The sequence below is a fragment of the Sturnus vulgaris genome, chromosome 29 (assembly GCF_052056855.1).
Source record: "Sturnus vulgaris isolate bStuVul1 chromosome 29, bStuVul1.hap1, whole genome shotgun sequence".
NCBI lineage: Eukaryota > Metazoa > Chordata > Aves > Passeriformes > Sturnidae > Sturnus > Sturnus vulgaris.
The window spans coordinates 4,752,675-4,779,740 of NC_142271.1; the positions used below are offsets into that span (position 1 = coordinate 4,752,675).

At 58.3% G+C, this 27,066-nt stretch overlaps 1 protein-coding gene across 2 annotated transcripts; it reads left to right on the forward strand.

Annotated features, from left to right (window-relative positions):
* The first annotated feature begins 617 nt into the window (after positions 1–617).
* TMCC2 (transmembrane and coiled-coil domain family 2) lies at positions 618–25,088 on the forward strand. Of its 2 annotated transcripts, XM_014872690.2 has the most exons (5): positions 618–809; positions 9,054–9,560; positions 21,939–22,873; positions 23,105–23,240; positions 23,843–25,088. In XM_014872690.2, exons 1-5 carry the CDS (start codon positions 642–644, stop codon positions 24,152–24,154), a joined length of 2,058 nt encoding a protein of 685 aa, XP_014728176.2. In that variant the 5' UTR covers positions 618–641; the 3' UTR covers positions 24,155–25,088. The 2 variants fall into 2 exon arrangements, with proteins under 2 accessions (XP_014728176.2, XP_088036693.1); XM_088180567.1 differs by lacking the exons at positions 618–809; positions 9,054–9,560 and adding an exon at positions 12,202–12,231.
* Positions 25,089–27,066: the final 1,978 nt, after the last annotated feature.

A 27,066-nucleotide genomic window follows, 5' to 3' on the forward strand; every position in this document is an offset into this window, starting at 1 on the left:
TATCCCGGCGCGCGGGGGGACGCCGGGAGTTGTAGTCTGTTGTGCCACAAAGCCTTATGGAAATTGTAGTCTCTCGAAGCGCGGCCGCCGACCTCTCTCCGCGGCCTCTGCGCAGCCCCGCGGAGGACGAGAAAAAATACTCCAAAAAAAGAGAGCCAACATAAAAAGACGTATTGAAAAGGAGGGAGCAAAAGGGGAAGGTGAAACGTCGCCCGCTGTTCCCCCATCCCGCGCTGCGCGGAGCGGCTCGGCAGGAGGCGGCCCGCCCGTCTCCAGCTCCGCTCCGCCTCCGCGAATCACCAGCGGCGGCCCCGCCCTCCGCTTATCCTCATTGGTTAATTCCTCCCGCCAGCACCGCCCTCCTGCCACTTTCCACCAATCACTGCGCGAGGCACCTCCCCTCTCGCATCGCCATTGGCCGGCGGCTCTGTCCGTCAGGCGCGGCGGCGGCGGCGATGCCGGTGCCGGCGGCGGGCGCGGAGCCGCCGCGGCGCGGAGCCGCCGCCCGGCCCGGGCTCGGCGGGGCGGGCGGGCCGGGGCCGCGCAGCCCGCGGGCCCCGCAGCGGCCGCCGGGGCGCCGCCCGCCGCCGGCACCGCGGCCGTAGGCGCCCCCCGCGCGCCGCGGGCACGGCGCTCCCGGGATGAAGCGGTGCCGCTCGGACGAGCTGCAGCAGCCCGAGGAGGATCCCGGCGCCGCGGGGGAGTCGCCCGGTCACGGCGTGATGGAGGGCAAGGCCGGCGAGGCGGCGGCGGCCCCCGAGGCGGGCGCTGTCCCGCCGCCGCCGCGCTCCAAGCCCCCCGACCTGAAGGTGAGCGGCGGGAGCATCCCGGTGGGACACGGGAAAATCCCGTGGGATCGTCGGAGGGTTCCCGGTGGTGACCGGCGTGGGGACATCCCAGCGGGGTCACCGGAGCGATGGAGCTCGGGGATGTCCCCATCCCCCCGGTCCTACAGGTGTGACCTTGGAGAATGCGGGATGGCTCCTGGATAGGGGCGCTCCGGGATTGGGATAATCCTGGGAGTAGCGTGCTCCCGGATGAGGATACCCCTGGGAATAGGATGCTCCTGGATTGGGATGCGCCTGGGATGGGGACGGTCCTGTTCCGGGGATCCTACTGGATGAGGATGCTCCAGGGATGGAGACACTCCTGGGATGAGGATGGTGCTGCAATAGGATGCTCCTGGGATGAGGATGCTCCTGGGATCGGGATGGTCCTCGAATGAGGCTGGTCCTGCAGTGAGGACACTCCTGAGACGGGGATTGTCCTGGGATGAAGGAATCCCAGGTTGGGAACAGGGCGGTGGGAGCTGCCCCCCTGCCGAGGGGCTGCGCAGATCCCGGGAATTCCCTGCCGGGAGTCGGGGGGGATGCTCCGGGAGGATCCGGGAGGATCCGGGGCTGCGGCACCGGGAGTGACGGTGTGGAAATGGCCCCGAGGCTGCTCCTGCCGGGCCTCGGGGCCGGTGGATGAGGAAAACAAACCCCGCGGCACTGCAGCGCTGCGGGAGGGACAGAGCCCATCCTGGAGCGGGGATCCGGCCTGAAATCCGGCACGGGATTCCCCTGGGATTGGGAAAGAGGCAGCTCCGACCCCCGGCTGTTCAACAGGGTTTTATCCCGCAGGGATGAATTCCCAGCGTGGAACTTCGGGGTGTGCGGGCGTGGGAATGCCGTGGGCAGAGTGGGATGGGCTCAGAGGCTCCCCGTGGTGGGATGGACGGAGGGGATGCTCCCACTCCTCGCTCTCAAAAATCCCCGGAAAAATTGGGAAATGTCCCTGCTCAGCCACGGGACCCAGGATGGAGCCCCTCGTTGTGGCAGCCCAGGTGGCCCTGAAGGTGTCACCAGCGCGGTCAAGGTCACCAGGAAGCCGATGGCACAGCCAGGAGTGCCGAGCCTGCTGCCATCCCTTCCAAAAAGGCAGCCAGGAGAGCAAATCCCTGCTCCCAGAGGAAAACTCGGCTGCTGTGAGCACAGGGAGCCCCAGGACACTGCTGGAGCTGACACGGTGGCACGTGGGGCCTTCCCCTCGATGGCCCAGCAGCTCCTGCCCCAAAAAGAGCTGGAGGAGCCAGGGCTGGGCACATCCACGGGCTGGGAGGGTGGCACAGCTGATCCCAGAGGAGCTGTGGCTGCCCCTGGATCCCTGGAAGTGTCCAAAGCCAGGCTGGACGGGGCTTGGAGCAGCCTGGGACAGTGGGAAGTGTCCCTGCCCACCCAAACGGCGTGGAACTGGATGTGTTTTAAAGTCCCTTCCCAGCCAAACCATTCCATGATTTTTAAATTCCATAATTCCATGATCCATGAGGATGTGGAGCTCAGGGCTGTGCTTGTCTTGGTGGCTTGGGACACCCCAAGGGTTTCCCACCCCAACCTGGGGTACTGAGGCTCAGAAAGGGATGGGAACGTTGGGCAAAAAGAGCTGCAGCTTCCCATGGCTGCTCCCAGCACCCCAGAAATTCCAGGATTGGCACATCCTGCCCAGAGCCTCATCCATCAGCCACATCCGAGGCCAAATAAATCCCCATCGATTTTATCGAGCTGGCCGTGCTGCCCTCCCGCAGGTTGGCTGCCAGTGCTCACCTTTAATGCTCCTGGAGCTGAGCAATTAATTAAAATAAATCCTCCAAGTGGGCAGAGCACAGGGGAAGCTGGGGCTGGCTGCTGCCCGCAGCTGCCACCGCGCCCTGGGCACCGTGCCACGGCCACCACGAGTGGCATGGTGAATAAATCAGAGTTCTCCTGCCCCAAACCCTCTCTGGAGCTGCTGCTGGGGCGGCTTCAGGCTGGTCCTGCTGTCCCTGCTCCAGATCCAGATTCCTGTGCCCGTGGATGGGGAAGGATCAGAAATTTTTGTGCCCGTGAATGGGGAAGGGTCAGAGATTCCTGTCCCTGTGGATGGGGAAGGATCAGAGATTGCTGTGCCCATGAATAGGGAAGGATCAGAAATTTTTGTGCCCATGGATGGGGAAGGGTCAGAAATTTTTGTGCCCATGGATGGGGAAGGGTCAGAAATTTTTGTGCCCATGGATGGGGAAGGGTCAGGGATTCCTGTGCCCAGGGATGGGGAAGGATCAGAAATTCCTGTGCCCGTGGATGGGGAAGGATCAGGGTAAACTCTTTGCTGCCAGCTGAAGATGGATCTGAGGTGGCACCCTGGAAACCAGAGCCTGCTTGGTGTCACCTCCATCCCTGAACTCCAGCAGATCCGTGGCAGCTCTCCCTTCCCCAGCCCTGGCTCCCTTAGGGAAAAAGAGGGAAAAAAGAAGTTCTGGCAAGGAGCAAAGCTGGTGTGTGACAGCTCTGCTCAGGGATTTCTGCAGGAGTGATGGGATCCATCCAAAACCCTGCATCCAAAAGTGCCACTTTTCCTGAGCCAAGGGTTTTCCCTGGCTCTCTGGGTTTTTTTCCTTTTTCCCTGGCTCTCTCTTTTTTTCCCTGGCTCTCTGGTTTTTTTTCCTGGCTCTCTCTTTTTTTTCTCTGGCTCTCTGGTTTTTTTTCCCTGGCTCTCTAGTTTTTTCCCTGGCTCTCTCCTTTTTTTTCCCTGGCTCTGTTTTCCCCAGTCTGACCTGGCTGGAGGTTGAAGCCTGACCCTATTCCCATGTCCAGGTTCACAGTTTTGGTTTTCAGACAAGAGCAGCAGCAGTGCAGAGGCCTTGGCCTCAGCTCTCCCCTGTTCCCAGCCCCACATCCACGCACAAAAAACTTCCCCAGGGCTTTGTGCAGCTGGGGAGCCTCTCCTGAGGAGGGGACATGAAGAACAAGGGGAGGTGAAGTTTTTGGGTTGGGACAGGAGTGGCTGCAGGGGACAGGGTGGAGCATTAATCTCTCAAATCCTCGCATTATTTTAAAATATTTTTAAATAGTTTTAAATATTTTTAAATATTTTTATATATTTTTATATTATTATACATTATTTTATATTGTTATCCATTAGTTTTATATATTATCACATATTATTTTATATGTTATTTTTCTATCAGATTATGTATTTTATATTAATTTTATATTTATACATTTATATTTTATTTTGTTTTGTATATTATTTATAGATTATTATATATTTAATATATTATTTTATATTTATATATAATTTTACTTTATTTTTATTATTTATTTATTTATTTATTTTATTCCTATGTTTTGAATATTATTTTTATGTATTCTTATATATTATTTTTATCTATCTTTATATATTTGTGTATATTTTTATATATTATTTTTATATCATTTATTTGCTAATTTATATTTACATATTATTTATATTTTATTTTACCTTTCTTTAAGCTTTTATTTCGGTTCATTTCCTTGGAGATGCCCTGCTGGGAAGGGATCCCACCCCTGGGCAGGGCAGAACTTCCCTTCAGGAACATCCCTGGCTCATTTCAGCATTCCCAGGGAATGGCTCTTCCCGAATTCCCGGGAATTCCCCACCTACACCCCCCCAAATCCCCAGGGACACGGAGCAGAATTCCAGGCTGGACTGGCCTGGGGTTTGTGCCAGGCCCAGCAGAGCAGTGAGATCCCAGGATGGGATGTTTGGCCTTCCCAGGATCCCCAGATTATTCCCAGAGCATTCCCACACCTGGGTAGCGAATTCCTTTATTCCCAAGAGAATTCCCTACACCTGAGCAGTGAATTCCATTATTTCCCAGACCATTCCCAAACCTGGGCAATGAAGTCCCTGCTATTCCCCACACCTGAGCAGTGAATCCCTTTATTCCCAAGAGTATTCCCTACACCTGAGCACTGCATTCCCTGCTATTCCCCACCTGGGTAGTGAATTCCATTATTCCCAGAGCATTCCCACTCCTGGGCAGTGAATTCCATTATTCCCAGAGCATTCCCCACACCTGATCAGTGAATTCTCTGTTATTCCTCACTCCTAGGCAGTGAATTCCTTTATTCCCAAGAGTATTCCCTACACTTGAGCAATGAATTCCTTTATTCCCAGACCATTCTCAGTCTTGGGCAGTGAATTCCCTGTTATCCCCCAATCATTCCCACTCCTGGGCAATGAATTCCTACTATTTCCACTCCTGGGCAATGCATTCCCTGCTATTCCCCACTCCTGGGCAGTGAATTCCTTTATTCCCAGACCATTCCCACTCCTGATCAGTGAATTCCTTTACTCCCAGACCATTCCCACTCGTGATCAGTGAGTTCCTTTACTCCCAGACCATTCCCAGTCCTGGGCAGTGAATTCCTTTATTCCCAGACCATTCCCACTCGTGACCAGTGAATTCCTTTATTCCCAGACCATTCCCACTCGTGATCAGTGAGTTCCTTTATTCCCAGACCATTCCCAGTCCTGGGCAGTGAATTCCTTTATTCCCAGACCATTCCCACTCGTGACCAGTGAATTCCTTTATTCCCAGACCATTCCCACTCGTGATCAGTGAATTCCTTTACTCCCAGACCATTCCCAGTCCTGGGCAGTGAATTCCATTATTCCCAGACCATTCCCAGTCCTGATCAGTGAATTCCTTTACTCCCAGACTATTCCCACTCCTGATCAGTGAATTCCCTGTTATCCCCCAATCATTCCCACTCGTGATCAGTGAATTCCTTTACTCCCAGACCATTCCCAGTCCTGGGCAGTGCATTCCCGGCTCTGCTGCGCTGTCACTCCGGCGCTGTCACTCGGTGCTGGCAGTGCCCTGCCCATGGTGACTCACGTTTGTCACATGCCGCCGCCGCTGCCGCTGTCCCCGGAGGAGCAGCGGGTGTGGGGGAGTTCTTCATTTGCCATTTGGGAACATCCCGACTTTTCCCTGGCGTTCGTGGCAGCGGGAGGAGCTTGGGATGCTGTGAGAGAAAGGCTGGTTGTCACCCCCTTGGGGACAACTCTGAGCCTGTCCCCCAGCCTGGCTGGAGGGTGCTGGGTGCTGGCAGGAGCCTCTGGGTCCTTCCCGAGGAGAATCAGCTGGAAAAGCAGCAGCAGGGATGGAAACCTCACACAGGGATGATGAGCAGGATCTGCCGGGATCCTGCTGCTGTTTGCGGGCTGTGGCCTCCCCCCTGTGCCCTAAAATATGGAATGGGATGGGGTGGGAAGGGCTGAGACTTCCCCTGTGCCCTAAAATATGGAATGGGATGGGGTGGGAAGGGCTGAGACTTCTCCTGTGTCCTAAAATATGGAATGGGATGGGGTGGGAAGGGCTGAGACTTCTCCTGTGCCCTAAAATATGGAATGGGATGGGGTGGGAATGGCTGAGACTTCCCCCCCTGTGTCCTAAAATATGGAATGGGATGGGAAGGACTTAGACTTCCCCTCCAAGAGCCCGGGCTGGGGGTTAATCAATAATTAATCATCCTACCAATCAAGCAGGATTTCACAGCTTGGGGCCATGCTGGAAGGTCGTGGCAACCAGATCCTCTCCTTGTGTGTCCGTCTGAAAGCCGAGGAAGGGGTTTGGGTGTCAAGGAATGATTTCCAGAGGAGCTGGGAGGTTTCAGGCTGGAAAACCACCCTGGAGAGCCTGGCAAGGGCAGCACAGGGCATTGCCAAAGAGTCCAAGCCAAAACTGTCACCCAAGTCCCAGTTTTCCTGCAAGATATCCTGGTTTGGGCTAAAATGGGATTTTTCCAGCTCTTCTCAGTGCAGGGGCTTTGATGTGCATAAAAACAGGTCCCCATCACCAAGCAGGAGAGCCTGGCTGTGCTGCCGAAAAAGTCCAAAGAAATAAAGATATTTTTGGATTCACCTCAGTGTTTTACAGCTGTCCACGCTGAGAAATTAATCTGTGTCCATTGCCTCGGTTAGTAAGCAATGGCTGTTCCAAAATAGCCTCTGCTCTGAGCCACGAGCAGTTCCGTGCCAGGAAAATGCCTCTGCTTTGAAAGTGCAGGAATATCCTGGGAAAACATGAGAAAAACATGAGAAAACAGAGCTTTTCCAGCAGCAGAGAACTTGTTTGTGGCCACCACTCACAGCTCTGTAAAGCAGACAAACCTAGAGCTGGAATTCAGTGGGTTCCAGCCTGGAGAAGCAGGACTGGGATCCCTCCTTGCTTCCCTAATTTTTTTTTTTTTCCCATAGAGATCCCGTGCCTGCCGAGCCCATGAAAGCCTCTCTCAGGAAAACTTGGAAAAGGCCTGAGGGGAGTTTGTTTGAAAAAGTGAATTTTGCTCAGTTGGAGCTGTTGGACCAAGAAGCCCTGAGGGCACCTCGGGGTGGGGGGAAAAAACTTCCCCTCCTTTCCTGCCAGCTCTAGTTTGTTTTTATCTCCCTCGGGGAAGGGAGTTGGTTGTTTCTTTTCCCTTGGACCTTCTGCAGCTCTGGCCGTGCCCTCCATGGGAGGAATCTGGGGGTTTGGAGTTCTTACCTCTCCAGTGCTGCCTTTGTTTCCATAGAGACTCTATAAATAGAATAAAATTTAAATCGTTATTTTTTTTTTTTTTTCGAGAAGCGATTCGGCGCCGCAGATTTATTATCCATTTCCTAGGAAGGACCTGAAAGGACGGAGATTTGTGTTGTTGAATGGCTCAGGGAAGGATGAAAGGCTTTGCCTGCAGAGTTTGGGGACACGGGATCCCGTTGCTGACTCCTTGTCAATATTCCAGCTGTGCTGGGAGTGATGGATTTGGACCCTGGCTGGGATTCTTGGGGGATTTTTAGCCCGTTCTGTGTGGCCACGAGATCCTGCTCTGTCTGGAGCTCCTGGAGGTCATGGCTGGAACATCAAAACTTTTCCAAAATCCTGATTTTTTTTTGCTGCTGAGGCTCTGAGGATTCCTGCTGGTTTGGAGCAGGAATAAATGTCACGGGAACAGCGTCCCTGGGGACAGTCCCTGCTGCAGGACAGCAGAGCTGAGGTGGCCCTGGATGTCACCAGGGTCACGGGACAAAGCCAGGCTTGTGCCTGGTTCTCTGCCAGGTCCTGCTCAGGAGGAGGGAGAGGATTTTTTCCTCATCCCAAACCATTTCTGCTGGAGCAGGAGCTGGGATTTGGGATGCTCGGAGCTCTTTGGAAATGCTGGAAGTTGCTGCCCCCAGCCCGATCCAGCAGGCACAGGGGATTGTGGAGGGCACGAGGCCAGGATCTCCCGGGATGCAAATCTGGGTGTTCCAGTGGCACCCCGGATTTCCAGCGGCTGCTCCGGCCGTAATCGGGAGCGGGATCTGTTCCATCATCCATATTCATGAGCTCTTCCCCGCCCTGATTCCTCCGTGCGTGTCCTGGGAATGTGGGATCCAGCCCTGGGAATCCTCCCGTGTCCCCATCTCCTGCTGGGAGCCAGTGGCTGCCCAGTTTGGACTGGGTTTGGTGGCCCGGGGCCACCAGCTGTGGTTCATCCCCAGAAGTGAGGCCATGGGAAATGGCACAGGGAAAAGCCCCTGATCCTGCTGGAGCTCGTGTGGTTCTTGGTCTGTGGCTGAGGCCACTAATATTTAGTATTTCCAAGTACTAATACTTAAAATTTCCAGTGTTTCCATTAAAATTTTGTATTTCCGAATACTAATATTTAACACTTCCAACATAAATATTCCCATCTTGCAGTAAGTGCTTGCTCCCTTCCCTAGATCCCTTTGGGCTCTTCCAGGGGGTTCCCAAATCCATCTCGACTGCTTCAGAGTGTCCCCAGATCCCTCTGGGTACTGCCCAGATCCCTCTGGGCTGCTCCAGGAGGTTCCCAAATCCCTCTGGGCTGATCCAAGGGGATTCCCAAATCCCTTTGGGCTGCTCCAGAGCATCCCCAGATCCCTCTGGATTTCTCCAGGGGGTCCCCAGACCCCTTTGAGTACTTCCCGGATCCCTCTGGGCTGTTCCAGGGGGTTCCCAAATCCCTCTGGGTACTTCCAGAGTACTCCCCAGATCCCTCTGGGCTACTCCAGGGGGTTCCCAAATCCCTCTGGGCTGCTCCAGGGGGTTCCCAAATCCCTCTGGGTACTTCCAGCGTACTCTCGGATCTCTCTGGGCTGCTCCAAGGGATCCCCAGATCCCTCAGGGCCTCTCCAGGAGTTCCCAAATCCCTCTAGGAGCTCTCTAGAGCTGAGGCGAGCCCAGGGCCATCCCGATGCCGTCAATTCCCTCTTTCATCCCGCAGAAAATCCAGCAGCTCTCCGAGGGCTCCATGTTCGGGCACGGCCTGAAGCACCTGTTCCACAGCCGGCGGCGCTCTCGGGAGCGGGAGCAGCAGAGCTCGCAGGACTCGGGGCCGGCAGCGCACGGCGCCTCGGACCACGAGTCCCCGGACGAGAAGGAGAGATCCCCGGAGATGCACCGCGTGTCCTACGCCGTGTCCCTGCACGACCTCCCCGCCCGCCCCACCGCCTTCAACCGCGTGCTGCAGCAGATCCGCTCCCGGCCCTCCATCAAGCGCGGCACCAGCCTGCACAGCGGCGGCCGCCGAGCCAAGAGCGGCTCCCTGGAGCCCCAGAAAGGCAGCCCGCACCTGGGCCGTAAAGCTCCGCAGGACAGCGGGCTCACGGCCATCCTGCATCAGCACCAGGGCAGGCCCAGGTCGTCCTCCACCACGGACACGGCCATCCTGCTGGCTGAGGGTGGGGCTGTGTACCTGCTGGCCGAGGACAGCGAGGGGCTGGTGGATAAGGTAGGGATGGAGCACCTGGAGAGGGTTAAAGGGGTTTTGTGGCTTCCTGGGAGGGATGGAGCACCTGGAGGGGTTAAAGAAGGGGTTAAAGGGGTTTTGTGGCTCTCTACAGCTGGCTGAGGACAATGAAGGGTTGGTGGATAAGGTAGGGATGGAGGGGGTTAAAGGAAGGGGTTTTGTGGCTCTCTACAGCTGAGGGGTTGGTGGGTTAGGTAGGGATGGAGCACCTGGAGGGGTTAAAGGGATTTTTTGGCTTCCTGGGAGGGATGGAGCACCTGGAGGGGTTAAAGGGGTTTTGTGGCTTCCTGGGAGGGATGGAGTACCTGGAGGAGTTGAAGAAGGGGTTAAAGGGGTTTTGTGGCTCTCTACAGCTGAGGGGTTGGTGGGTTAGGTAGGGATGGAGCACCTGGAGGGGTTAAAGGGATTTTTTGGCTTCCTGGTAGGGATGGAGCACCTGAAGGGGTTAAAGGAGGGGTTAGAGGGGTTTTGTGGCTCTCTACAGCTTTCCAAGGAGCTGCCCAGAACCTCCTGTCCCCAAATCAGGGCACCTCAACCCTTCCCTACTCCTCCCTTCTGGATTGTCCCACCCAGACCAAGTGATGCAGGAGCATCAGGTTGTTCATTTGAGCATCTGCAGCCAAAATTCCTCCTCTGGGCCATGGCGTGTGGCACTGCAGGATCCCAATCCCACTGGGATTATGGCCAAAGCCTCGATCCCACTGGGACAGAAACATCCAGAGCAGATCCGTGTCCCCTCCCTGAGCAGCACAGACAGGGGATGAATAATTAACTGCATATGACACAAAGAGTAATAAGAAGAGAGACAACACCTTTGTGAGGCAGTGGAAAAATAACTTATTTAGAGAAACACGAGCCGAGTGATATTCCCGAGCCGGATTGTTTTTCCAGGAGCCCTCAGGAGCCTCCTGCCTGCAGCAAAGCAGCTCCTTTTCCTCAGGGATGGGCTCCAGAGGGGGGGCTTGGCCTCATCCCTGCCTTGTCCCCACGGATCTGGCACCTCCTCCCTGTTTCCAGTCCCTTTGGAAACCCCATGGGGTGCACGGGGCCCTTGGGAAAGATACACGAATTTAATGCTGAATTTTCCACCCCTTCCGTGAGGAGCACACACTGGATGGGTCCCTTTTGGGATCTCTCACTCTCAGCAAGCGCTTTTCGAACAGCTATTGGTGATTTTTTTTTTCCTTTTAATTTTTTTCTTTTTTAGTTAATTAAGTGCCTGGAGTTCTGCCTTCCCTTTTCCTGCACTAACTCCTCACCCCGTGGACCCTGCCAAAGCCTGGCACGCAAAATTCCTCCACCCTGCACCCCCTAATTCCCCCCAGGAGCAGCCTGTGGTGACAGGGGACATCCAGAGGGGCTCAGTGGGACCATGGAACAGTCTGGGAATTCGGTGCTGGGGGTGCCAATTCTTGCTGGGGTTTGTGCTTTACTGCCCCGTGTGTCCCACCGAGCTCATGACTGCAGGAGCTCCTTCCCCAGGGCCAGGAGCATTCCTGCATCCCAAAAAATTCCTGTCCCGTGTATCCCATGGAGCTCTTGGCTGGAGGAGCTTCTTCCACAGGGCTGGGAGCATCCCTGCATCCCAAAAATCTGCTCTGCCATGTGTCCCACTGAGCTTGTGGCTGGAGGAGCTTCTTTCCTGGGAGCCAGGAGCATCCCTGCATCCCAAAAATCTGCTGTCCCTTGTGTCCCACAGAGCTCCGAGCTGGAGGAGCTCCTTCCCCAGGGCCGGGAGCATCCCTGCATCCCAAAAATTCCCTGTCCTGTGTGTCACACTGAGCTCCTGGCTGGAGGAGCTCCTTCCCTGGGAGCGAGGAGCATCCCTGCATCCCAAAAATCCGTTCTCCCCTGTGTCCCACGGAGCTCCGAGCTCCAGGGGCTCCTTCCTCAGGGCCGGGAGCATCCCTGCATCCCAAAAATCCGCTCTGCCCTGTGTCCCACGGAGCTCCGAGCTGGAGGAGCTCCTTCCCCAGGGCCAGGAGCATCCCAAAATCCACTCTGCCCTGTGTCCCACATAGCTCCGAGCTCCAGGAGCTCCTTCCCCAGGTCCAGGAGCATCCCAAAAATCCACTCTGCCCTGTGTCCCACATAGCTCCGAACTCCAGGAGCTCCTTCCCCAGGGCCGGGAGCATTCCTGCATCCCGAACACCCTCACGGAGCTCGGCTCTCGTTAACCCCAGGGTGGCACATTCGGGGCGTACCCGCCGTGCCGGGAGCGGGTGCGGCCGGTGCCGCTGCTCGCCACGAGGCCGTGCTGGTGGCACGTGTGACAGTGGCACTGTCGGGGCCGGGGGAGGCGGCAGCGGGGAGAGCGCACGGCTCCGGGAGCGTGCTGGGGATCTTTCTCCTGATCTCCCTAATCTCCTGCTGGTGACCCGCCAGGCAGAGGCGGGCACTCGGGAATTAGCAGCGAGGCCTCGGCACCGGCAGCAGCGGCCGGGGGTGTCCCCGCAGCCCCCCGGGGTGTCCCCGCAGCCTCCCCGTGCCCGCGGCCGGGGCTCAGCCGGTGCTGGCGGGGCTCAGCATCCCCGGGGACCCGCGGTCCCCGGCGGGGCGGCCGGAGCTGGAGCGGGGCGGCCGCGGGGTTCTGTGCCTGGTGCTGCCGGGGAGCTGCACGGACTGCGGGGACTGCGGCATGGTGCATGTGCAGGTGAGAGCCCCGGGAGGGCACCGGGACCCCGCGGGGGAAGGGACGGGACGGGACGGGTGGTGGCAGCGGCGGTGGCCGTTAGAGGGCGGCGTTAGCGCGGCGAGGCCTCTGTCCGTGTGTCCGTCCGTCTGTCCGGGTGTCCGTCTGTCTGTCCGTGTGTCCGTCCGTCTGTCCGGGTGTCCGTCCGTGTGTCTCTCCGCCTGTCCGGGTATCCATCCGTCCGTCTGTCCCGCCGTGCTCCCGGCCGCCTTCTCCCCTCGTCCCCCGGCAGTGTCACCAGTCCCAAGTGTCACCAGTGCCAGTGCTCTGGAGCCGCCGAGTCCCTCCCTCCTCCCCCCCGGACTCGCTGCCCTCGGTGTCCCCCGGCAAGTGACAGCGCCAGCTGCCACCTCTGGCCGTGTCCCCCGCTCCGTGCCCCTCCCGGAGCAGATGCTTCTCCTGTGAGGCGCTGGGGGCACGGGGGAGGCAGGGGGGCTTTCCTGCCGCACCTCAGGCCGGCTCCTGAGCGGTGGGATTTATGGGATTATGTGCGTTTTTATGGGATCACAACCCGAAAGTGCCGTTCCCCTGCTCCAAACGCGTCTCTCCATGCCCCTGTCCCTGTCCCGGCCCTCCAGGAGAGTGGCCACACTGTCCCTGGGGGGGACCTGTCCCCACAGCCCCAGCCCTGCCGTTGTGCCGCCTCAAGGGCAGGATTCATCCTGCTAAATTTAGCTTTCCCCCGGGTCAGTGGCTATATCAGGACCAGACGGATTACAAGGAGAAACCTGGAGTTCCTGAGCACCCACCCCAGGGTGGCTGTGGGGTCAGAGGGGTTTGGGGTGGCCGGGAGGCTGCAGGGTGGCTCAGCGATGTCAGGTAAGAAGTTCCTGTCCCCTGCCCAGGCTCTGCTCCCTGCCTGGGGCACGTCCAGCTCGGCCCCTCTGGCTCTCCTGGCATCCAAGTGCCTTTGGTTCCAGTGGGAGGATGTGGTTTCTGCCTCCCACAGCTCCAGTTACCTGGGCTCAGTCAGCAGCTGGGACAGGGACTCTGTGAGGATTGTCCCCACTCCCAACCCCGGGCAGAATTTCCCCAGGCAGGAGTTTTCCCTCACTCACTGCCTCAGTTTCCCCAACTGGAATCCAGAGCCAGCCCATCCATGAGGTTGGTGAAGTGTCTTGGATCTCCTCGGGAGGATTTTCCCCTCCCACCCAAATTCCCAGCGAGTTAAAATCCCGGGGAAGGAGGTGAAAGAGGCAAAATGGGACAGAGGGAATGGTGTAAAGCTGCCCTCCCTGCACCCCCCAGCCCCTGGGACATCCCTTGGGCACCTGGATCCCAAGGGCTGAGCTGGGGAGCACCGGGGTGCAGAGACCCTCCAAACACCAGGGAACTCCTGACCTGGAATTGGAGGTGTGAGAGTCCAGGTGAGCTCCCACTCCCCACTCCTGACCTGGAATTGGAGGTGTGAGAGTCCAGGTGAGCTCCCACTCCCCACCTCCACCTCCCCACGTGCAGCAGGGGAATGAGTCTGTGAGCCAGGGCTGGTGCTGGGAGCTCCTTCCCGCATTCCCGTTGGGATGAGCGCTTCGGAACGAGCAGATAATAGCTCCAAAGACAAAGACACCCGAGATTGCTGCTTAATTAATTCAGGAGGAGAAGAATATCAGACTCTGCTACTGATTCACCCCTCATGAAGACATCGTGTTCCTCAGCCTGGGTGACATATGGCTGTTGATTGCAGCCCACCCGCAGCTCCCGCTCCCGGCAGGCAGCGCCGCGGTCCCGGGGGGTTTGGGGGTGGATGCCCAGGGTGCAGGGCAGGATCTGAGGTGCAGGGTTTGTGGTCTCTCATCCTTGCTGCTCTGGGTTGGGAGCAGGATTTGGGGTGCAGGGTTTGTGGTCTCTCATCCCTGCTGCTCTGGGTTGGGAGCAGGATTTGGCTCCAGAGTCTGGATGAGGGTCCTGGTTTTGCCTTCTCACCTGGTTGAGGCTGTGGCTTGACCTCTCGCTGCTTCCACTTCAAATCCTCTGTGCAGAAGTTCCCAAAAATCCCCCTCTGGCTGCACAAACCCTGCTGGAGGTGCTGAGCTGCTGGGTGGGTTTAGTGCCATGTTGGGGTCATTCCCTCTGGCAAAAACAACAGTGGGAATTTTCCCAAATATTCTCCAGGCATAGGCAGGGCACTGAATGGCTTCGCCCATAAGGGGTGGTCACTGAGCTGTCCCTTCAGAGCTGTCCCTTGCCGTGACCTGCGAGCCCAGGGCACAGGGGACAGTTCCAGCTTGGAGGATGTGGTGTGGAATTAGGAAACGCTGAGTTCCGCACGGCGTGGACAGGCACGGGGGGAACCCTCCCAGGGGAGAATCCTGGGGTTTTTCCATCTGTACAACTGCACTTCACGAGTGCCCTGAGCCCCGTGGGACGGTGGCACTGTCACAGCCCCGATGGGGACAGGAGCAGTGGTGGCTCTTTGTTTGTTTGTTCCCTTTGGGGAGCAGCGCTCGGCGGTGCCGTTTGTTCCCAGGCACAGTTGGAGGATTGGAATCCTCCCCGTGGCTCCCAGCTTGTTCCTGCTCCCCCAGGCTCCCTCCCAGCCCGGGCTGCTCCTTCTTGGCTGCCGTGGAGGCTCCTCTGTGAATCCTCTGCCCCTCGGGCTCCTCGGCCACGGGGGAGGGAGAGGATCCAGCCCCACACTCTGCAGGAGCCACCCTCCCAAACCCTGCCCTGGCTAAAGGACTCGGCTCCTAAATTCTCTGCTGGGTGTCTTTGTGAGTGTCCCCGCGCTCTGCTCTCCTTCCCAGGCAAGGATTTGGGATGTGCAGGGATAAGGGGTAGGAGCAGGGTGGGACCTGCAGGAGGAGGCCCAGAAGCTGCTTGCTCCAGACACCAAATCCTGGAATGGGATGCTAAGGAGCAGTGGATCTGGCAGATCTCCACCTGTATCAGCATCCCAATAATCCATCTGCAGTTTTCCCAGCCCACTCAAGGAGGCTTTTCATGCTGGTTTTAATTCCTGCTGCTCCGTGCTAAGCCCAGCCCCAGGCAAAGCAAAGCCCAAGCCCCAAAGCTGCCCTGGATTCGTGTGGCAGCACAAGGGGACCCACCTGGTGCTCAGCCCAAGGCTTTGTAGCTGGATCCTGCCCTGCCCAGCAGCAGCACACAGCAAATCTGCCCTGATTTTGTGGAAAATCCAGGGGTTTTCTTTGCATGTGAGCTGGTATTTAATTCTAAATCTGCCTCGTACAGTCAGGCCTGAAAAACAGCTGCCAGGGGGAAGGATGACTGGGAGTCTGACACCAACCTCTTGGGTAATTCCCCTGCAGAATTCCCGTTTTTCCCATGCCAGGAGGGGTTTTGCATCCTGTGGAAGGGAGTCCGTGCCCTTGAGGAGGGAGATGCTGCCCCACTGCTCTGCCTCGCTGGGCTGGAGGGTTGATCAGCGACACTCTTTGTTGTTTGCAATGATTTGTTAACCTTTCCCTCCTGCTGGGGAGCTGGGAGCAGCTGTTTTCCTGGGAATGCAGCACCTGAGGTCCTCAGTAAGTGACAGAAATGCTCTCCAGAGCTTTTTGCAGCAGCCTGCCTGCACTGGCTCTTCCTGATCATCCCAAACTTTATCAGCTCTGCCTTTATCAAGTCCTCACTCCATCTGCCTCCTCTGGGAAATTCCTGCTGCTCCATCTTTTCCCAAGGTCAGGAACAGGGTTTGTGGGGTAGGGGCTGTGGGGTTTTTTCCACCAAAAACCACAGGGGGAAGCAGAAGGGTTCTAGGGTCTGCCCCAGCACCTTAAAGAGGGAACTGGCAAGCAGGAAGGGTGCTTTCCACAGCGTCCTGTGCAGCTGGGTGATTGTCCTGCCTTGCTGAGACAGCAGCAGAGCGATGGGAAGTGACCTCTGCCTGCTGTGCTAAAAGCAGAAGTGATGCTATGGCAGATAGCAGAGCCGAGCTGGCCCTGGTCACCTGCCCCGAGTCACGCCAGAGGCATCCACGGCCCGGGGCTTGGCCAGGCTGCTCCATCCCCCCCGGCATGCAGGGATGGGCCAGGAGTAGGAGCCTGCCCACCAGGGAGGAGAGGAGCCGCCGGTGCCATCCCCGGGGACAGCTCTGCGGTGTCACCTCCATCCCCAGGGAGGAGAGGAGCCCCGGGTGCCGCCGGTGCCATCCCCGGGGACAGCTCTGCGGTGTCACCTCCATCCCCGGGGACAGCTCTGCGGTGTCACCTCCATCCCCGGGGAGGAGAGGAGCCCCGGGTGCCGCCGGTGCTATCCCCGGGGACAGCTCTGCGGTGTCACCTCCATCCCCAGGGGCAGCTCTGCGGTGTCACCTCCCATCCCCGGGGTGTCACCGCCCGGTCCCCGCGGCTCCGTGTGGCCCCGGCACAGGAAGCTCAGCCCCGTCCTCACCCTGGCCTGGCACGGCTCAGCACCCCATGGTAGGCACGGCTGCGTTCTGGGTGGAATTCCCAGGGAATCTGCTCTTCCCTGCGCCTGGGGATGGACGGGATCGGGTGGGAGCTGGGGCTGGAAGGGGACGAGGAGGATTTTGGTGCTCGGCAGCGTCACAGGGGCCATGTCCGGCTGCTCCAGCTCTGCTTTCTGTCCCTGCACGGCGGGCACAGGCACCAGTGCTGCTCCAGGAGGGGCTGGCAATGCCAGGAGGGTTTAAAGGCTTGGGGTCAGCACCGCACCCAAAGTGCCAGGCTGGGTGTGGGGACAGCCCGGGGACGATGGCAGTGCCAGGCTGAGCGTGGGAGCAGCACAGGCTGCCCCGTTCCCGTGCGTCTGGGGCACGCTCAGCTCATGGCTCCCTTCAAAGGGTGCCTGCAAACACTTCCGAACTAAAAAAATCGAAATAAAAACCCCTGCTGGTGGGGTTTTTGAGGAATAGCTAAAGCAGAGAGCTGCAGAGGAGCCCGGCTCAGCCAGCCCGCTGTCCTTGCCCACGGTGGGTTTGGGGTTTCAGACACCACGAGGGCTTTGCTGTGGCTCAGCACAAGGCTCTGGGTTTCCATTCTGCTCCCCGAATTGCTCAGACCCCCCCAGCCCTGCCTGGCGCAGCCCCACAGCTTCGGGCTGAGTCAAACACTCGAGCTCAGGTGCCCTCGGTGCCTCCCCAGCTCCACCGGCCGGGCAGGAGCTCGGCTGAGCCCGCTCGGGGCTGTCTCTCCTTTTTCCATCTGTCCTGTTTAACATCCTGGGAGCCGCTGTGAATCCCCACACCGGGCTCTGGGCAGTGGCTGGATGTGTTTTCTGTGCCGGGTGTGTTCTCCCGTGGCAGAATGGGGTCAGTGCCACCCACCCCCACTCTCACGGGTGACAAGGACAGATCCAGGTCCTGCTCCAAGACCCCTCCTGGTGCTGGCACGAGTGGCTCATTCCCGGTTTTTAATTCCCTCAGGCCACCCAGCTCCTTGCTGGATGACAGGATTTTTTTTTTCCCGGCTGTTTTCCACTCTCATTTTTCCTTTCTGGGTGCCTCCCCCTGCCTCTCGCAGGCTTTTCTGTCCCGCTCTGTGACACAGCAGATGACAAGAGCCCGTCCCGACCTCCTGCGTCAGGGCACAGGCAGCGTATGGGGCTGGAGGCGTGTGAATATCCCGGCACGGGGACGAGGGGGGTTTTGCATTACAGCCCTGAGAGCTGGGCTCGCTGGGAGCTGTAAACAGCTCGGGCAGATTTCCTGAGTCGGCAATCCCGGCGGAGCCAGCGCCTCCGTCCCTGCGCGCCGGGAACGCGCGGGGAGCGCTCCGGGATCGCTCCGGGGACACGGGGTCAGCCCTAACGGGGTCTGCGAGAGGCTTCTCCTCTTCCTCCTTCTTCCTCCCGGCTTCTCCTCTTCTTCCTCCTTCCTCCCTGCTGCTCCCCCAAAACTTCGCTGCGTTCCCTAGCCGGGAATCCTGCCATGGCAGCCGGCACCGCCCGGGCAGCGCTGCCAGCCTTGGGGACACCGCGGGGACACGGCCGGGAAGCCAACTAGCCCTGGGGCACCCGCCATGGAGGTAGGTCCTGGCAGCTTTTGGGGTTGGGGTGAAATGATGAGGAGGATGGTGATGGGCACAGAGACCCTCGGGGGTTTTCGGTGCCTCCGTTCCTCAGGGGATGGAACCAAGAGAGTGAAACCCCCCGGTGTGGGAAACTCCGCTGAGGCTGGAGGCCTGAACGTTAATCCCTGCATTATGTAAGGAAAATTATTGTCGGGCTGGGGAATGAGTGCAGGGAGTGCTGCCAGCCCGGTGTGCCCACCCAGGGGTGGCACAGAGGGGGACACGGCGCTGCCAGCCCCGGGCACTGCCGGCCCCGGGCACTGCTGAGGGCTCGGCAGGAGGGTGAAAATTGTGAGTCAGGGCTCCTGCTGCTGTTTTCAACACCTGGGGTGGGTCTGGGGGGAATTGCAGCTCCGCTCGGGGAGGCACAGAGCTGGGAACCCGTGTGGGGACAGGGACAGGACGCTCGGGGTGTCCCCAGTGACACCAGACTGTCACCAGCACTGTGCTGGAGAAGTGCTCTGAGGAACGGGGGCCACATGAAATAACTGCCCCAAAATCCCCCTCCCCACGTCCACCACCCACCTGCATTTCCCTGCTGGCCGTGGCCTCTCCCTGGTGGCATTCCACGGCCACCAAGGCACGGTGGTGACACTTGTGCTGCACAGATCAGGGCAGCAGCTCCCTGGGTCTGCCCTGGATTTGGCATCGGTGGCTCTTGCTCTTGTTTTTGCCATGCTGGAAGGTGCACACCGTCCTTCCCACGGCTGTTTCGTCCCCGTGATGGATTCCAGCCAGGAATCACAGTGACACTTTGTAGGGAAAGTCCTTGCGTGGGGTGGACACGGCCACGGCTCATCCCCGGCTTCCCAGGGAGCTGTGGGCACAGAAAACAGAAGAATAGTTCAGGGGGTGATGTCAGAGCCTCCAGAATTTTGCTCTGAACTTTGCAATAATTGTGCAATTTCTTAAGAACGAGGTTAAATCCAGGCGTGGATGTGCTGGGATGGCCACAGCCCCGAGGTGGGGGGACACAGCCCCGAGGTGGGGACACAGCCCCAAGGTGGGGACACATCCCCGAGCTGGGGACACATCCCCGAGCTGCTCACCTGCCACCTGGGCTCATCTCTACCCAACCATAGAACCCAGCATTGCATAATTGTGCCCGGCCCTGGCCCTCTGGGCGCTGTTTGCTCAGCTCGTTAGCTCGAGCCTTTTGCACATCTCAGCTCTCCTGGGCCCGGCTCTGTTGATAAGAATAATTTCCCTCCCCTCGTCCTGCATTCCTCCCGCATCCCACATCAGCCCTGGCTCTGCCCTCCCAGCCTGCCTGGAAAACAAGCTTTGCAAAACAGCGTTTTCCAGATCAGGATGAAATTCTGTTTCATCTGGTGCCTACCAGCGGGTTTGCTGCATGTAGGGAAAGTGTGGCTTTTCATAATCCCCTCGTTAAATCCCCTGCACAGTCGCTGGGATTTAGCAGGCAGGGTCTGTTAATGCTCCAGGGATCCACGTTGTCATTTTTTGGGGGGTTGTTTTCAAAGCAATAACCTGATGTGCCTTCCCCAGGATGGCAGGATTTCAGCCCAGCACTGGATCCCTGCTGTTCCCTACCCATCCCAGCTGTAATCCCGTGGATAAATCATGGAATTAGAGAATGGTTTGGGTTAGGAGGGACCATAAAATCCACCCAGAATGGTTTGGGTCAGGAAGGAACATAAAACCCATCCAGTCCCACCCCTGCCATGGGCAGGGACACCTTTCACTGTCCCAGGTTGCTCCAACCCAGCCTTGGACACTTCTGAGGGTGGGGCAGCCACAGATTCTCTGGCAATTCCATCTCACCACCCTCACAGCCAGGAATTCCTTCCCAAAATCCTATCTAAGGCTCTTTTCCAACCCAAATGATTGGCTTTACAGAGGGCAGCTCCCTTTTTGGAAACAGAGTTTGAGCAACTTCTCCCCTCCCCTCCCCAGCGGGTGTTTCCCGTTTGGGCCTCTCCAGAGCTGCCTTTTCCTTTGCCACGGTCACTTTTTCCCTTTTCTGTCCAGAGAATCGCACATCTGGGCAAAAAGTCTGTTTCCTGCTGTTTCTAATTTCTGCCTCGTGATAAGAAACCAAAGCAAAACCCTCGGTGGAGAGCCCAGCCTAAAAATAGCCTGGAAGTGGGGTCTGAAAACCTCAGGTTTGTTATGACTAAAATTTTATTTTTAAAAAAAATAGCTGCAGACAGAGTGAATCCAGCTGGGATTGGCCTTTTGCTCCCATCCTCTGACCCTTGCTCCATCACAGCATCACAATGAGGAGACAAGAAAAGCTTTGGAGAGTGAGCTGGAGGGGAAGCTTGAGATTAAATCCCAACACCCCCAGACTCTCAGCAGGACACAAAAAACGGGGGGAAAAAAAAAAAGGGGATGGAAGGGAATAAGAGGAGGGCCTTGGCTTTTCCAAGCCCCTGCTCCAGATGGGAGCGTTCCCAAGCAGCATCTTGAGAGAACATTCCTCCCTCTTCCCCCCTGCATTTCCTGGTGAGAGCACACTCCCAAGCAATGATCCCGCAGCTTTATCCCTATTAAAGGGTCACTCGGGGAAAGTGGGATGGAAATGAGAAATTATTCAGGTCTGCCAAGAGTATTTAACTTTCAAGCAGCTCTTAATTAGAAGCCAGGAGCCATTTACACAACCAGGGAGGTTTTGCATAAGAATCTGCATGTAAAACCGAGCAACTGGGAAGATTTAGGGATTTTTTTTTTATTATTATTATTTTTTTAATTTTTTCCCAACTAGCCAAGCAGCATGTCCGGGTTGGAGAGCATGAGCTGGGTTGCAGTCCAGGCTCTGTAAATGCGGCTCCAGGCGAGTGATTTCCTCTCCCAAAGCTCCAGTTTTGCCATCTGTAAAATGGAATTTTTGGCATTTGTCCGAATTTCCTGCGGTGGCAGCTGGTGTTTGCAAGAGGAGCTGGGCACTGCCAGGTGAGGGAGCTGGGAAAAGCAGAGGAGTCCCTGCACCTGCAGCTCTGGGAGCAGGAGCTGTTCCCAAAAATTGGGATTAGGGCAGTTCCTCTTGGGCTGGACAGACAACTCTGGGGTGTATCCAGGCTGAAAGCAGGACTGAGATGCCTCTGGGCTGCTCAATCCTTGTGCTCCGTGCTGGTTTGGGGACAGATTTGATGAGGAATCCTGGTTTTCCTCGCTCCTTTTTGCTGGCTGGTTGGAGAAACCCCAGTTCCCATCTGTGCACGAGGTGAGGCTGGGAAGGCAGAGTCAGTGGCTGCTCCTTGCTGAATTCCACAGGGAAAATCCAGCCCTGAACCCCAAGTGGCTGCTGTGCTCTTTTCCTGGTGTTTTCCTGGGATCTACTGGTGCATTCCTGGGATCAGCTGGTGTGTTCCTGGGATCAGCTGGTGCATTCCTGGGATCTGCTGGTGTTTTCCTGGGATCAGCTGGTGCATTCCTGGGATTTACTGGTGTGGCCCTGGGATTTACTGGTGTTTTCCTGGGATCTGCTGCTGTGTTCCCGGGATCTACTGCTGTATTCCTGGGATTCCAGCCGTGCTGGCATGGCTGGGAAATCTCCAACCAACCGGAAAACTTCTCCCATCTTCTCCAGTTAATTATTCTCCTGCCCAGTTCTCTTCCTTGCATCCCAATCCCGGTTCCCTCCTATCCCCTCCCATCCCTGGGGTTTTTTTTTCCTCCCCTCCCCTGAACATCCCCCTCCTTTTTCTTCACCGCCAGCTGGACAAGGGCGACGTGACCACCCTGAACCTGCCCGCGGGCGCCGGGCACGGTGACGCCGAGGGTCCCGTGTGCCTGGACGTGCCCGATGGCACCCCCGACCCTCAGCGCACCAAAGCCGCCATCGAGCACCTGCACCAGAAGATCCTCAAGATCACGGAGCAGATCAAGATCGAGCAGGAGGCTCGGGATGACAACGTGGCCGAGTACCTGAAGCTGGCCAACAACGCCGACAAGCAGCAGGCGTCGCGCATCAAGCAGGTGTTCGAGAAGAAGAACCAGAAGTCGGCGCAGACCATCGCCCAGCTGCACAAGAAGCTGGAGCACTACCACAAGAAGCTGAAGGAGATCGAGCAGAACGGCCCCTCCCGCCAGCCCAAGGATGTTTTCCGGGACATGCACCAAGGGCTGAAGGATGTGGGAGCCAACGTGCGCTCCAGCATCAGCGGCTTCAGCGGCGGCGTGGTGGAAGGGGTCAAGGGGGGGCTCTCGGGGCTCTCGCAGGCCACGCACACGGCCGTGGTGTCCAAGCCGCGCGAGTTCGCCAGCCTGATCCGCAACAAGTTCGGCAGCGCCGACAACATCGCCCACCTGAAGGACACGCTGGACGACGGGCACCCCGAGGAGGCGTCGCGGGCGCTGAGCGGCAGCGCCACGCTGGTGTCCAGCCCCAAGTACGGCAGCGATGACGAGTGCTCCAGTGCCACCTCGGGCTCGGCGGGCGGCAGCAACTCAGGGGCGGGGCCCGGAGGTTTGGGGAGCCCCAAGTCCAACACGCTGGACAGCCACCACAACAACTTTGACACCATCCTGGAGGAGCTGAGGGAGATCAAGGACAGCCAGTCGCACCTGGAGGACTCCATGGAGGACCTCAAGGCTCAGCTGCAGCGGGATTACACCTACATGACCCAGTGCTTGCAGGAGGAGCGCTACAGGTAGGGATGGGCGGGTGTCAGGGGAGGTGTCACTCTTTGGGGACCACGGGCCGCCCTCCTGGGCTTGTCCAGCCAAGAGACACGGGGAGCTGCAGCCCTCCTCACTGCCAGACCTCCACGGAGGATCCTGAGACGTTTTCTGACACCAGGGCAGGGTGGGAGGGGCTGGGTGATGTCCCCAGTGCCAGGGTGGGTCTCAGGGAGATGTCCCAGCCCGGCTGCCCTGTGCAGGTACGAGCGCCTGGAGGAGCAGCTGAACGACCTCACGGAGCTGCACCAGAACGAGATGACCAACCTGAAGCAGGAGCTGGCCAGCATGGAGGAGAAGGTGGCCTACCAGTCCTACGAGAGGGCACGGGACATCCAGGTAGGGCTGTGGGAGGGCTCAGCCCCCCTCTGCTCCCTCTAGCCACGGTGGGGAGAGCCCCTGGGCTGGGGAGGAGGGTGGGGCAGGGGCTTCCCTTCTCCCAGCACTCTCCAGGTGAGGTTCTCCTTGTGGGGCTGTCACAGCAAGAGGCAGGTGACTAAACCGTGTCCCCAAAAAAAAGGGAATTCCAGCTGGTGCGGGTTGGGAGGGACTTCAAAAATCACCCATGGGCAGGAGCACCCTCCACGATCCCAGACTGCTCCAACCTAGTCTGGGACGCTTCCAGGGATGGGGCAGCCATGGATTCTCTGGGAATTCCATCCCAGGATCTCCCCACCCTCACAGGGAGGAATTAATTCCCAAAATCCCATCTGCCCCTGCCCTCCATTCCCCCTTGTCCTGGTCTGTTCCGCTGGGTCACCACATCACTGGGCTGTGACAAACCACGTGTGTGGGCCAGCACAGCCCCCTTTGAGCCACCCCCTCCCCAGCACCCAGACAGAACAAAACCGCCCAGCAGCAAACCCTGGGATCCCTGAGGAGCCTGGAAACCCTCTGGGGACAGCCCTGGACCCGCTGCCACCTCTGTCCCCCCCCGGCAGGAGGCCGTGGAGTCGTGCCTGACGCGGGTGACCAAGCTGGAGCTGCAGCAGCAGCAGCAGCAGGTGGTGCAGCTGGAGGGGGTGGAGAACGCCAACGCGCGGGCCCTGCTGGGCAAGTTCATCAACGTCATCCTGGCCCTCATGGCCGTGCTGCTCGTCTTCGTCTCCACCATCGCCAACTTCATCACGCCGCTCATGAAGACCCGCATGCGCATCCTCAGCACCGCCCTGCTCGTCCTCTTCCTCTTCTTCCTCTGGAAGCACTGGGACTCCATCAGCTACTTCCTGGAGCATGTGCTGCTCCCCAGCTGAGCCCCCAGGCCGGGGGGGGTTTTCGTTTCCCAAAGAGGAGAGGGACGGGGGGGATGAGGGTCCAAAGCCTTCTCCACACGCTGGGCTCGGCTGCTTTCCCAGCCCTCCACGGATCTGGGATCCCTCTGGGATGTTTGGGAAGGGTGGGATGGGGGGCGAGGAGGAGTTTTGGAAGGCACTGGTGATTTCTGGCTTTTTCTAAGAGGGTTTTGGGGTGGTTTTTTTAAAGGTCATCCTGAAGTCCCCGGCAAGGAGATTTTCTCCAGGGGTCTTCAGTTGGTGGGAAGGATTGAGCTGGACCAAACCTGGCTCTGGGAGAACTTCCAGCAGGGAGAGGAGAGGAGAGGGGTTCATTGGGGCTGGATTTTCCCTTTCGGCCTTGACAACCAAGGTGGCAAAAAGTCCTGGGACGGAGCGAAAGCAAAGCAGGTGGAGGTGTGGAGACAGCAGGGCCACGACAAACACAGCAGGACACACACGTGCCACCAGCCTGTGCCACCAGCCCCGGCAGGACACAGCGGGGCTGTGACACCGCCCCGGTGTCCCCACAGGGGCTGGCCACACCCAGGGCAGTCAGCACCGGCACAAGCAACACCCCCTGCGCTGGTTTCACCTCCTGACTTCCCAACTCTTTGGCTTTAGTTGATCCGATCTCTTCAGGGACGCCTGGACTCGTCCAGCCTCTGCCCCGTGTCGTGTGCGTGTGCGTGTGTGCGGTTTTTAATTTAATTCCAGACTCTTTGTTTCCATTTGTGAATCAAAGCTGGTGGGGCAGGGGGGAGGAGGGCCAGCAGCTGCTCCCCCCAGCCCCTCCCCAGAGCACAGCATGCTGTCTCGGATGGTTCTTAAATTATTTCATACCTATATATTTATGTAATATATCTATACACACACATATATATATAAATATATATATAAAATACCTGCACAGTCAGGGCTTCCTCTGGTGCAGCTGCTCCACTCACGTTGAAACCCTGAACCACTCTTGGCCTCAGGTGAGAATTTGGCCCTAAACATTTTCGGTGGTGATTCCCGGGACTGGCACAGGGCATTTGGGAGGGTTGAGGGTCCCTCTGCCACCTCCTCCATGCTCCCGGGGCCAAGCCAAGCCTCACGTCGGGGTCCCTGCATCCCCTCTTGAGCATCACAGCTGGCAGCTGATAAAGGTTTGGTATCCAAGATAAGGCTCAGGGCAGGGGCGGGGCCGTGCCCAGGTGGGATGCACAGGTATGGACAGGACAGAGCTTTGTGGAGGCTCCCTGGAGCTGCAGGTGACACCCAGGGCACGTCCCGTCCGGAGGGAATGGTCAGGAATGCTCACCTGAGCAAGGGGGGGCTGTCCCACCCTCAGATCCAGCAGATTTCCCTCCTCTGCCTCTTCCCAGCCAGGTGCATCCCGCACCAGGTCAGCCCTGACACCAGCAAAGGAACAAAACCGTGAGTAACTAAATTCCAGAATTCCTGGATTAAACTTAAACTCGGCTCCATGCCCTGCCTGAGCTCGGATCGGGAGCCCTGCGGTGCAGCTGCCCCAGCCCTGCGCCCAGAAAAAGGAAATGGGGGCAAAAAAAAAAATCCCTCAGTCCTGGTTTTATCAGCGTCCGGCTGGGCGGGGGCTGCGGGAAGGGAATTCTGCGGGAACGGGATGCTCCGGGAAGGGATTTGTGCCAGAAGAGGGACTGCGAGAAGGGAATTCTGTGAGAAGGGAATTGTGCCACGAAAGGGATTGCGGGAGGGGGATTCTCTGGGAACGGGATGCTCCGGGAATTCTCCGGGAAGGGGATTCTCCGGGAAGGGAATGCTCGGTGAAGGGAATTCTCCGGGCAGGGAATGCTCGGTGAAGGGAATTCTCCGGGATGTGGATGCGGCGCCGCGGCCGCAGGGGGGCCCCCGGTCCCCGCCGCAGATCCCGGAGCCGCTCCGGAGCTTCTTCCCGTACGGCCGGGCAGGGACAGGGACAGGGGCCAGGGTGGGTCACACACCCTCAATTAGCGCATTAACCCCTTCCTGCCCCCCCAGCACAGCATCAGCAATGGTGACGTCACAGGACGGTTTGGGATGAAAGGACCTTAAAGCCCATCCAGTGCCACCCCTGCCATGGGCAGGGACACCTTCTGCTCCCAGCCCCACAGCCGGGCTTTGGGCACTCCCCTGGGGCAGCCATTCCATTCTCACCACCCTCCTTTTAAAAAACGCCTTCCCAGTGTCCGGTCTGAACGCACCCTCTGCAGTTAAAACTCTTCGTTCCCCTCGTGCTGTCACACAATCGCCCTGAAGCGGAGGCAATTTTGGGGCAGGAGCCCCACGTGTGTGAGCCCTGCCACCCCCCCTCGCCGCCTGTGACACTTGGGGACATTCACGTCCCGGCCTGGCACTGCCCAGTCCCTGTGACCTCGTTGGCAGCGGCCGGAGGAGGCCCCAGGTTGGGGCAGCGAGAAAAGTTTCGCTCCTCCAGCCGGGGCGATGCCATCCCAGTGGGAATTTCGGGATCTCTTGCTCATGGCCCTGCTGTCCCCATGTCCACTCCTGTCCTCCCCTCCAGCACCCTCCGGCTCCCCAGGCCGGGCTCAGGCCGAGCCCCCCTCTCCTGGGCGAGCATCTGGCACAGGGGGGCCATTGGCACCCAGCAAAGAGAAGCCGCGAGCCAGCGAGCCCCGCTCAGGAGCTGCTGGTGCCACTGGGGACAATTCCCGCATGGCATGCGCGGCGCGGGGCTCCCTGAGGACTCGCCTTGTCCCGGCGGGGTCAGGGGGGTTCACAAGGGCCCCCTTTGTGCGGGAGAGGTGAAGCTTTGACGTCAGCCCGGCAGGAATTCCTTAATTCCATTCAGGCCTCGCTGCCCGCCGCTAATTGCGTTTTATGTAAGAGCCGCAGCTGCGCTCGCGGCCGGCAGCGGGATAAGCGGCAGGGAC

Coding starts and splice junctions, on each gene's coding strand:
- TMCC2 (XM_014872690.2), top strand. CDS start 642: ATGAAGCGGTGCCGCTCGGACGAGCTGCAGCAGCCCGAGGAGGATCCC. Junction 22,874..23,104: donor TTGCAGGAGGAGCGCTACAG/GTAGGGATGGGC, acceptor TGCCCTGTGCAG/GTACGAGCGCCTGGAGGAGC. Junction 23,241..23,842: donor AGAGGGCACGGGACATCCAG/GTAGGGCTGTGG, acceptor CCCCCCCGGCAG/GAGGCCGTGGAGTCGTGCCT.